Raw genomic sequence first — 12494 nt, forward strand, 5'->3', positions numbered from 1 at the left:
TGTCCTGACTCCTATCTGGAAATTTCCCCCTTGCAAATAAAAGGGCATTTCTACTGCACCGATTCACCTGTAGCTGTTACTGTCACAGAATATATCAGTATGTATATAACAGTATCTATCTGCTCAACTGTGTCAATGGTAAAACTTGCAATAGAGCTGCACTTGGAGGATGCCCACAGGCAGAACAGTGACAGATGCAGGTCCACTCAGTCTGGCTTCTCTTTATGGGATGTTGGGCAAGAACATACCAGGTGCAAAGAACAAGGTTCACATTTGCAGTCGCAGGACAGACAGCTCCGTCTGTCTCCAGCCCAAAACTAAATGGGAGCTGTCATTTACTCAGGGCTGCAAGACAGCTCCAGGTATGTGCACCTTCTTCCAATACCCTCATGGAAACATCTTTGTCTTGTGGGCTTATTTCCCTTTCCCACCATTACTGCATTTCTTACCTTTAATGAATTTTTAAAGCTGTATGAAGCTGTCTTCTCATGGCCATCGGTGTTCTCCTCCCGTTTCTTGCAGAAAAGCAGCATCTTTGTATAGAGGAAGAGGTGTCTCTGCATTGGTTTGAATCTGGCCAAGTCCTTCACCTTGTTGTGCCCCTTCTTGTGGTCAGTCCATACATTGAAGGAACCCTGCATCAACAGCTTGCCAAGCTCACCAACATCTCCCTAGCAAGCAAGGAAAAGAGAATCACATTCAAACCAGGGCAGTCCCAGGCCAAATTCTTTCCTCTGGTGGTGTTTGAGGTTCCAGGTAGAGGCATCCCTTGTGTTGGAGAGTGCGCATGTCCCCTTGCTAAGCCTGTGTGGTTTCTTCCTATAACCATAAACTCACTCGTTTCCATGTCCATAATTCCCAGTCTGTCTCCCCACTCATAGTTAGCATTTAAACTCCATCTCAGGATCTCTTTGGATGTGATGCACAGGCTGGCCCCTCTGGTGACCTCAGAGGAAGCTTCTCCTGACAAAAACTGGGGTTTAGTCCCAATACAAGGCTCCTGGCTCCAAGGCAGTAGGAAGGCCCAGTGCAGTCCAGTATCCAAACAAAGGCTTTGACTCTGGAAGATCTAGTTTCAGTTTCCACTCTTGTACAAGTTTCCTCCATCCCTGGGCAGAACCTTGAAAGAGCTTAGATGCCTGAAGTCATGGATCAATGCCTAGAGCTATGTAGGTATGCAATTCCCTCCTGTTTCAAAATAGTCTTTACAAGCTTTGTCAATAGCTCCTTGGTTCACCATCTGCAAATCATGCAAGGCTGCACAGCCCAGGGCAAAGAGGGAGTCAATGCACCAAGGAGCCATAAAAGCACCTGAGGGAGAGTGAAACTAGGCAGGAACTAGACCTTTCTAAATTAAAGGTCTTGTCTGAAGACCACTGATGGATAAATACTTCAATCAATACAAATATTTAGCTCAGATGCCACCAGAACAGTTCCATGTTAAAAGTTGCTTAACATGTGCTAAGACGTGGCAACATCTATATGGTAATGGGATTCAACAAATAATGATAATCATAATTATCTTAACAGCAAGTTTTCCTAGGAGTGCTTTGTATAATAAGTAGAGGGAATAAGCCCAGTGCATTATTAAAGTACTTCTTTTCAAGATTTGCATGTTCTGTTGATTATAAGGTGAAGACGTTGGCTCCAAGTGGGAATGTCTAATTTCTTATACTAAGAATTGCAACCTGTTCTCCTTTTCATTCCCCCTCCACTACCCTACATTAAACAGCAAAACCAGAGCTTTATTAGGTACTTTTACACTCTATATCAGGGTATTATTAGACTCTCCAAATCACTTAGAAAACCTCAGCAATTTAGATAAATCTGTCATCTCTAATATAGAGTTGGATCTTTGCACATACAGGACTGTGGGTGTATTTATATGTGCATGTAGCTATAAACTGCAAGTCTGTGAAAAGCACATTGATATGCAAAGCTAAATTAAAAAAAAAAGAAAACAAAAAAAACATGTTTTCTACATGTCTCTAACAATGGTGAGAGGCTCCTATCACTCCAGGCACTGTTCAATACAGCACTGAGATCCAGAAGCTCAGTTCAACCCTTTGCGACTGGCCTGTCTCTCCAACCCTGAATCTGAGATTGGATTAACCATGAGTGAAGTGGGAGGCTGCCACTGCAGAGAGAGAGAAGGAGACAGAGAGGGATGGCAATCTGCAGCAATCCTACAGGAGACTTTGAATATTAGCCCACAAGCAGTGCACTCTCTTCAGTGTAGGCAGCAAATAGGACACTGTTTCTGGTACTTTTTGCTAGTGGACACCTATATTTTATCATAAAGGAAGTTTATTTAAAGTGGAGGATTTGATCACTATCTCAAATATTATTCTCTTAGAGCAAAGCATGGTATCCCATGTTTATGGAAGATGAGTTACATATATGATAATTTACAAGAATCTCTCATCATAATTCATGGACAAACTACCCAGGCCAGACTGTGGACAAATATTAGGACGATAGTAGGAATCACATCTAAAACTTCTGCTCGCCAAACTTTATTCTACTTTTTTTTGTAGTTTTGTCTAAAAAATAAAAGACATACACCAAACCTACCCCAGACTTACATGTTATCAATTTCTTGTGTAAGAGTTCAGCTCCTCAAATCTGCATGTGCCCAAGTCCAAGAAACAGAATTTCCTGTGTAAGTGGGAGCATTCATCAAGTGCCACAAAACCTGCTTTCCTGTTGGCATAATACCCCCCTCTGAAAGGTTTTCCAGACAAGTATTTCTATCAGGCTGTGTGGGAAAGACTTCACAAGATGGGGTGTGGTTTCATTGTCTGTAGGAGGTGTTTATTTGGCACCACAGCTGAGCATCTGGGACAGGTGGAACAGGGAGAAAAAATTATTGGGTGCATCCTCTTTCACACTTTCACCCCATTTAATAATCATGTAACAAACCATCTCAGGAATGCTGTCAGCATTGGGCTAAATAGTGGCCATGTCCCACCGTGCCATGTTTTGTTGTTGAGCTAAAAGCAGAAGCTAAAATCTAGTCCTTGGATTAGAGACTCTAGTCTAGTTCCTCATTATCTGGCATTTCACGAAAGGCTGTAAAATTCAAAAGGAAAAGTTGAAAAGGAACAGGAATGTTCTGTTGAATTCCTGAGTACAAAACTACACACTTTAAAGCAAGGAATAGACAAAAGGATGATCTCAACATTTATATGCACAGGAATCTGAATAAATCCTCCCTGTTCAGGATAATATGTTACCTTTCTTGGAGAAGCTCTTCTTCCTTTCCATTTACAGAACTGTTTCAAAACAAATTTTTTGCTAAATTTCTGTAAGTGCATACATATAAACTAAGAAACACAGGAGGAAAGCTACACAACAGGAAATTCTCTTTGGGATTTAATAAGAAAGAGTGGAAACTGGGGAGGTAAAAGGTGCGCTGTATCCAAGAGCTTCCCATGCCCATGTTGACTGGTTCAAGTCTGCAATAATAATATACAGGCTCTAAAGAGTTCTTCTAAAATGAATCTCTGAGACATTCAGACTCAGCCACGACCAGAATGGATTAAATATGTGCTGGTTTATTTAAGCTGGTGGGGTTTGGGAGATCTAAGAACCTATTTATGACCTGTGGTGTTCCTCTGATCCACAATCACCACACGTATTCAGTGTTTGCCAGTACAGTGACATGGCCACTGCTTCACCTTCAGCCCAGTACAGCTGCTACAGACAGAACTCACATTCTCATCCCAAATGTAATGCACTCTCCACAGGAGCATCTCCAGCTGTGTGCAGCAATGGATCTCTGACACACAGTTAAACTAGCAAGCAGTTGGATTTATTTATAAAATCTTGTTGGCAGCAGGCATGGGTCCCTCAGCTACCAGATGCTGATGCACTTGCACAAAACAAAACTATAGAAATCAAAACTCCTGAGGCCAATCCCATCCTGAAAATCAGAATAACTCCTCCCACCCAGACACTGTCTGTATAGACCCCAGCACCTTCTCAGGAAGTCAGATTTCGCAGAAAACAGTTTTTCTGGATTAAAGCCTGTTACTGTGATGTAACAATTCTTTGAACAATACTCAGTATATCGTTACTTTGTTGACATTTTCACCCTGCAGCTATTTCAAAATGGGCAACCACATGATTCTCAAGGCCTCATTTTGCTGGGGTGTTTCTCCTTTATATGTCAATCACTTCCACTTCTCACTTAAGGGCTCATTTTATGTAGTCAGCTAGTTCTTGAAAGTCATATGACTTCAATGGAGCTTCTGCAGAGATGTGTATTTGTGCCCTTTGATTTGTACCATGGTTGTTATTTCACATTTCAGATAACATGCTTGCCAATCATTGGCATGGATTCCATTACCCACTTTAAATGAAAGCCAAATTTTTCTCCCTAAGTGCAAAATATTTGAAAACACTTGAGTTGCACAGGACTCACAGAGTTTCAGCAAATTTCTGAAGTTAATTCTGCCACACTTGTACCTCTCACCTACAAATGAGTTTTGGGTGCAATCAGTCAAATGTCCTGCATTTGGTCCACTATGTCCCCACACCTCAGCTCCATATGACAGATGTGCTGAGATGTATTTTTGGTCATCACAGTGACCACTGAGTGACATCCTTCAGGAATGTGGCACAGGCTCCATAAAGCACAGTACCAGCTATGGGCACAGCATGATCACTGAAGACAGGAGCATGGGATGGCTCAGAGTAGGAGCAGAAGTTACCTCATATCCTGTGATTGCTATCTGGTGCATGGAATCATTTACTGATTTGATGATATCAAGCACTGTGGCCAGGGCTTCTTCCAATTCAGCAGTACCTTCGGAATTCTTGCTACACTTCAGCATTTCCTGATTGAAAAAAATATATGGGCAATACTTGAGAACTTCTGATACCACAAGACAGTGTAAAACAATCCTCCCTGGAACCTGTGTTGCATAAACAAAGTAGCAGAACTAAAGGAAAACAAAAGAGGAACAGAAACCTCCAGAAAACCCCAAATACGACATTCACTATGGTGGTCATTGAGGACACACATTTTCATCTTTTGAACATTTTCAAGTTTAAAGGGTTCATTCAAGATGAGACAGGACCATTTGGGCGTATTTACAATCAACTCATTGCATGTCATAGAATTACATTCAGAGTTTGTTTTTTTTTTTCTTCACATGTTCTAGAAAACAAACTCAATATAATTATTTCAGGTATTAGGCAATTCTCCATTTTCTTTTGCAATTTGTTCCACAAGGTATATACAACTGCTGTTAAAAATCAGAATTAATTTCTACTCTGAATTTGGCAGGTTAGACATTCTACATTTTCAGTTTGGAAATATTTTTATCCAAGAGGTGAGGCACTTGTGTTCCTGTAAAATAAGAATGCCAAAAGATAGTTCCTGCAAACCTCAAACAGCAGCAGTCTCTCCTCAAGTGCTTGGGTAACCAGGGATTAGAAGGTAAAAGCAGGATGCATTCCTACAGTACCTGCTGCACACTTTCTAGGATGAAGATGGATCTCTGTACAGTGAGTATGCTGCTTTTATCAGCATGAGCATATTAGCTAAACTGATTGAAATCAGAGGGTTGCAATAATTGACCCAAAATTCTGACCCAAAATTCAAATTCAGTCTGCCCACCACTCAAGGCACACAGCTTCTTAAGCATTTGTTTGTTACCAGGTTTTCACTAGCTTCCATTTTTTTACACTACACTTTTAAATGCTCCTCCAGCCAGGGAAGGAGTACACCATCTTCCCAGATCTCATAAACCCTGGCAAAGTAAATGCCAGTGCCAATGTGTTGTTGCAAAGTATGAAACTGGTCTGACCAGCTTCAAACCCCAATGGCTGAGAACTGTTTTGCTTGAGAATATTACTCCTCGATCTAATCTTGGGTTTATTTACAGTCATATTTCAAATTAAAAGTAACATCTGGTTTACTCTTGCTTTCCTGGAGACCTTGACATTTTTTCCCTTCTCACAGAATAGTTTCAAGAAATAGAGTTCAAATTTATTTCTGGACTATGTTGATGTAACATCACTGGAATCAGTGAAGTTGCATCCTTGTCAATATCCATGTTCAATATGTGGATTCTATAGTTTTACATGAAGTCAGTAAGTAGTTCACAGAAATACTGTACAGGAAAGGCCAACCAGGTCCTCCCATGGTTTATACTGGCACATTTTGAGCAGTGCCATAGTAGCTATTAGCAAGTCAAATGGCAACCTAAAATCTTCATTGCAAATTTTAATGCTAAATTTCATGACAGAACATAACACTGCTTTAAGCCCAGGGGCTTGAGAACAGTATGTAATTCACCTTCATGACCTTCCCATAGGGAAAGTCAGTAAATATTATTTTTAAGAACTGAGTAGATGGAGACAGAAATTTAAGCCAGATCCTTGAAAAGAAAAAAAAAATCCTTATTTTGAGTGTATATATTTTCTATTGCCCAGTTCAGAGCAGAATTTCAAGCATGGACCACTCATGGTTCCAGCCAAATCAAGAGGGAAGTTCACATATTCACTCTGTGGAAAAACTACAGATAATTTGTTCCTAGCTGTGTCTTTTTAAAAGAAGTAGCAAAAGGGAGTGGCTCCCTCTGAAAAGTTTGAGTCACAACCATGGGAAAATATCAGTTCAGAGAGCTGAAAGAGTTTTGTTAAACAGGGACAGATGTTAAAAACAGGATTTAAAGCTTCGGTTCCTGTTTCCAAATTGTAAGACCATATACTGATCCAATAAGGCCAAGCTCAATTTCTGTTTAAAGATAAATAAAACAATAAATAAGACAATAAAATACTTACTATCTTACAAAGTAAGTAAAATATCTTACTTTATGTAGAGAGAGCTATACATATTACTTATTACTTATTAATTGCATATTACTAATTATACTAAATAATACTGCTATTACTTAGTATAAGTACTGCTAATTAATAGCAGCTCCCAATCTAAAATACAAGTCCAATACAAGAGTGTTTTCTACCATTTTACAACTAATAAATGCTTAATGTTTTTTGAAGAACTGAGTGAGGATTTATTTCCCAGTAGTCCTGACTGATATGGAATTCTGGAAGTAAAACCAGCCATACATTGGAATGCTTTGCACTGTCATGGAGAACTTACCTTTAGCAGCAGCTGGTATTTGGTGATTCTCTGAACTGGCTTTAAGAGATAAGCATCAAGTGAGAGCTTATGATCCAACTTACGCTGACATTCCTGTGGGAGACAACATGGAAGACAAATAAAATTGTTTCTTGAAACACAGGCAAGTCACCAAGATCATTATCATTTGACAATCTGAAGATTATATGCCTGTGAATTAATTGAGATAGAAATTTGTTCCATCTGCATAGGAATTTCCGGGTTACTTATGCCACAGTGAAAATATATCTGAACAAGAGCTAATGTTTAGGTTCAACTTGGTGTCGAAATCTGGAATTCCCTGCTGATGAGATTGCAATCAGCTGGGATTTGCAAAGAAGCCAGCACTTGTTTGGTGTGGGTATAGCCTGCAGAGTCAGGCTCCTGTGCAGGAAATCTACCTACTGCTCTACCAGTCTCCTGCAGAGAACACCTTGACACACACTGGGCACCTGCCATCAGTATAAGAAGCATGCAGAAAAGTCTGTGTATTACTCTAGGTTTTCTAAAGAATGGAGATACGCAAGGAAAACAAGATTTGAGGGTCTTGCACTGCTAGTCTGCAATGAAATTCCACCTGAAAAAAGATGCTGTCTCCACACTGTCTCCAGAGAGCTTCAGACCTTGGTTTGTTCTGACAGTACTTTTCATATATTTGGAGGTCCTCCTTCTGCAAGAAAAGAAGAGTTTAGGTAAGGGAAGGAGAAAGAAGCCAGAGTGTCTTTCTTGAATCACACTTTGTCTTACCTTCCATCCTAGGACATGAAGTAATTATTACATGGGAATAACTCAGCATGTAAAAACATACTGAAACCACCAAACCTGCTTATTACTTCTGATTAAGTTGAATACACCTGAAAGTGAGATTTTTTTTTTCCTCAATTTTCACACAAAACAAGGAGACTGCGGACTGGAAGATACATAATCTAACAGGTATCCTTTTCAGGGAGGTAAATGGATGGTTTTGGAAAAAAAAAAAAAAAAAAACCAAACAAAAAACCAGAACAAACAAACAACAAAAAACAGGAAAATAAAAAAGAAACATTAGAAATTTAAACTTTATTAACAATACTGGTACAGACTGTAATTGTTAAAGATGACTAAGGTTTACCAGTTCTACACACTTTGAAAATAGTGTTGGCTCTCAATAGTACAAGAACAAATTAAAAAGGAGGAAGTTTGCCTTGTTGATGTCCCAGGCCAGGCAGGGAGATGCACTTAAACCCTGTCCTCTCCAAATTAGAAGTGGGTGGATTCACTTTATTTAGCTTTGACTACACTCCAAGTGCTCTCACTGAGGTCCATGGCAAATATCTCAGTGACTTCACAGAAGCAATCTGTACCAAAGCCCAGAGAGGGGCGTTTGAGCTCCCGGGGCTGTGTGAGTGGATGCAGAGATGGGTGTTCCTCTGCCAGGTGCTGGGCTGGCTGACTGTGCACCCGGGGCAGTGCCGTGGGGCACTGAGCAGGGCTGGCTGTGCCCCACCAGCCAGGACCTTCCCACCTTCATCTGCACCTACCCTGCTGGATGTGAACTCAGGGAAAATCCAAAAAATCAAAGAAAACCCAAAAAATCAAAGAAAACACACACAAAAAAATCAAAGAAAACACCAAAAAAATAAATCAAAGAAAACACAAAAAAATAAATCTCAGCAATTCCTGGATCTTCCCTCTGTGCTTTCAGCCCACCAGGCAGTTCCCACACTCTCCTGCTGCGGGAAATCATTTCACTTCTGTACAGTTACTGGAAGAAATCAGTGTTGCTGCTGTCTTCCTCTACAGACCCATCCTGACATCACCCTGAGGAACCAGCTGAGCCATCAGAGCTGTGCCACGTAACACCACACTGTGTCAAGGATCATGCAATACAAAAACCTCTTCTGTTGCAACTCAATAGAGTATTAATGGTGCTGTTTCAAAATAGGTGCAGCGTTTTCCTCACAAAAATAGAATTGTTTGTACATGTTGCCGTAAGGGGAGGTTAGCAGGGGGCAAACCCCACAGAACTAAAAATAGCAACAAAGCATAATCAACCATTACAATCTCATCCTGGCCCACAGAAACCTAACTGGACTGGGTAAGAAGAAGAGAGAGAGCAACAGACAAGACAATTGTTAGGAATAAGAGAAAAGAACCGATTTAAACTTAAAGAAAAGGTAAAATAACCAGCAGTTTACCAGTTATTTGCTATAGTGGAACCACCCTATGCCAGTGCAATCTACTGCTGCCTAAATTAGTGACACATGCTCAGGCAGATACTTACATATTTAACTACAGCATTAAGTTTTGCAATAGTGTTAGGAATAGAATTAGGCTCAGACTTTAAAATGACAAGAAATAATTGATTGTTTAATTATTCAAATCCCAGTCTTAAATGTTCCACACATCTCTATCTGCACATGCAAAGGTTCTGACTTCTTGCTGGTACTTTTATACCATGCTCCTCTCTCCTAAAAAGGTTTTCCTTTCCACACTGATTTGGACCCTGAGAGCTCTGTAAGCTCCAATGCACATGGCACAGATACACAGTTCCAATTAGCTTTTTGCTGATTTATGAATAATTTTTGCATTAGTCTAGACTTTAGACCTTTGAATCCAGCTCACAGGTTTCTGGTCAGCTGCTACTGTCCTTTCATAGGTAGATTCCTTTTCTAAATGCTTCTTTCTCTCTGAATGACCAAACGCCCCAACTGCTGGCTCTTACTAAACTATTCCCTTTTATAAGGTTAGCAGTATGAATAAATGAACAGCAGTAATCCACAGTGAATCACTCCTGCCAGACACATCACCTGGCACATTTTGGTAAGCAGTCTGACACACCTTTGGTTCCATCCTGGGCATTCCTGCCTCTGTTTGGTAAGCTTTCCTTCTTCACAGCCCTTTGTACAGCACAGATCAGCCCAGTGTGTCCCTCCTGTGGCTGATAAAGCACCAGAAGACCCATTCTACAAGGTATTCAGTGCACATCCCTCCTGTCTTTGAAAGCTGGGTAGTCCTTGACCACACCGAGCTGCAAGTAAGGTCAAGCATCTTGGTGATGGCAAAATAGCTGCCTTGTGGGTGAAGTTGAGCTGGCTCACCTGTAATTTAGCTCATATGAAGATCATGCCCTGAACGAGGTCAGGCAAAGTGGGAGGGAGAACAAGAAAGGCATTTCTGGCTCATCTTTTACCAAATTCTGCTACCATGTTCCAGGAGACCAAGCCAGAGAGAAGCCAGAGAGAGACTCCACAGCCTGTTTCTCCCATCAGCTGAGATGAAGTGTTCTCATTCATGGTGACAGCTGACCAGATGGCGTTGGTGGAGGTGGAAGAGTGTGTGGGGACATGGCAGAGGATGGAGTGACTCTGGCACCAGAGTGTCTCACTGCAGCTCTCAGGATACTTTCAAGCAGCTCTGGAATCAGGGCTGAAAAGGCCCAGTGTGATCAGAAAGAGTAAAACTCTTCAAAGTATGAATCTAAAAAACCCTGTCTATTTTTAATTATAGGCCCAGCCTGTTGCTGTGGCAGGATGGTGACACACATACAAAGAAGGAGAACCTGCAACAATGTGAGTTTCCTCCTGGAAATCGGCATCACTTTGGAACAGCAGCTGCTTCTGTTTCCCCCTGTCACAGCAAGCACGGCCATAACTCACGGGGCAGCCAGAAGCCATTGCTCAGCAGGAAGGCATAAAAAGCTGCCAAATCATGGGGAACACAAACACACAACCAGACTTTTGTTTGTGCCTCCTAAAGGCAGTCCAACAGAAACAACACATTTCTGGACTTTATGTGGCTTCTTCTAAAAACAGAACATAAGGGCAAGTTCTCAAATCAAAGGTGCTACTGTGTGAGCAGAGACATCTCAAGAGAGAAGCTTGTGCTTTCTTAGTGTGAAATTTGAAATAGGGAGAAAGCAAATGCATGATTTAACCTCTTATTTGATAGATTTAGTGTGGTTTGACCAGACCATAGAAACTGATGAGCTAAGGCGATGGAGGGACTGGTTTTCTTTCACTTCATACCTGAACCCCAGCTTTGGTGCTGTTTTCATATTGGTAGAATAGTGAGGGGAATTGGACTTAACAACTGCTTTTACAGAGAGACATAAGCTACAACATTTAAATATGGAATTTGTACCTTCTGCAGAATCATAGGAACAATTCTATAGCAAGAATTTTTATTTAGCTGCATTCTTTAGGGATATATGCAATACATGGACTATTTTACATTTCTTGGGTTTCAAAGGTCTGCATTCTTCAAAGACTGCTTATCCTCTTTTGCATAATGATTTCACCACAGAATTTTCCTGCCCAGCATCTGAATCCTAGGATAGCAACATATGCCTTAGTAGTGTCATTTACTCAAGCTCTAAATGCTTCGTTGTTAAGCAGAAAATAATCCAATGGACATATAATCACATTTGCACTTGTATGGTTGTCTCCAGCCTGACTTGTTTGTAAATTGGAAGCATACCCTTTGCAAGTATCACATGCTCACTATTCCCATTAAATGTCAGTAATGTGGCAGTGCTCAGCACCCCTGACTGGTTCATCTAAATGTGTCTGCATTTAATGTGTGCTCTGGAAAAGCAGCAAATGCTACCTGCAGTATACAGTAGAAGCAGGAGGTACCTTTGACTACAGTGGACAGACTTTCCCATTTCTCATGCCACTTCCATTTCCTGTGCAAAACAGAGCCTTATTCACACAGTTTTGTCAAACTCTGAAAGCAGCAGCAAACCACCAAAACAGATATTTTTTTCATTAGCAGGGCCCCTGAAGGAGTGCTGTATAAACAAGCACCTTTGGTTGTGTTGCAGGAAAGAACTAATGGTCAGGCTGAGTGGGGGTGGAGGAGGGACATCTCTGGGAGCTCTCGGAGAGAGCTGCAGCACTTGGGCACTGAGAGTCACCTCACAGCACAGGGGAGAACCCCACTGCTTGAGTTGCGTGAAGAAATAAAGGGAATCGACCTCACAGAGCCTTATGGAGCTGGTGGGGTCCAGCAAGGACAGCAGCAGATTCTATTGGGACAGTTCTAGGGGACCAAACGTCCTGAATGGAGCAGAGAAGAGATAAGATAAAGCAGGAACAGGATGTGTTGTCTGCACTCAGAGCAACCTGCTGTGACACCAATATCGTTCTCTGCTTCTTTACTGCAGGGTGGTGTCTGGGTTACATCAGACTCCTGCTGTAGATGTGTCTGATATGAAAGCACGTCAAACATTTGGATCACTGATATTTGTTCGGTTTTTTTTTTTTTCATTTAAATGGGACTTAAAATACCTGTAAAACACTGGTAATGGATCTCTTCCTGTCAGTCGACCAGGTAAAGGGTCAGATATCAGAATACATGCTTGGTAACTGTGGTTTAA

The 12494-nt window shown here is 41.2% G+C and overlaps 1 protein-coding gene across 2 annotated transcripts in view; it reads right to left on the reverse strand.

Moving 5' to 3' along the window:
- Positions 1 to 12494, reverse strand: part of MCF2L2 (MCF.2 cell line derived transforming sequence-like 2) — a 154286-nt gene that overhangs the window by 25944 nt on the left and 115848 nt on the right. For both annotated transcript variants that reach the window (XM_066325797.1, XM_066325798.1), the window contains exons 19-22: positions 7713 to 7805; positions 7118 to 7210; positions 4716 to 4841; positions 450 to 671 (exon numbers count right to left, since the gene is read on the reverse strand). In XM_066325797.1, the coding sequence (XP_066181894.1) occupies positions 450 to 671; positions 4716 to 4841; positions 7118 to 7210; positions 7713 to 7805 (534 nt within the window). The remainder of the gene's footprint in view (positions 1 to 449; positions 672 to 4715; positions 4842 to 7117; positions 7211 to 7712; positions 7806 to 12494) is intronic.

This window comes from Sylvia atricapilla, chromosome 10 (assembly GCF_009819655.1).
Source record: "Sylvia atricapilla isolate bSylAtr1 chromosome 10, bSylAtr1.pri, whole genome shotgun sequence".
Classification (NCBI taxonomy): Eukaryota; Metazoa; Chordata; class Aves; order Passeriformes; family Sylviidae; genus Sylvia; species Sylvia atricapilla.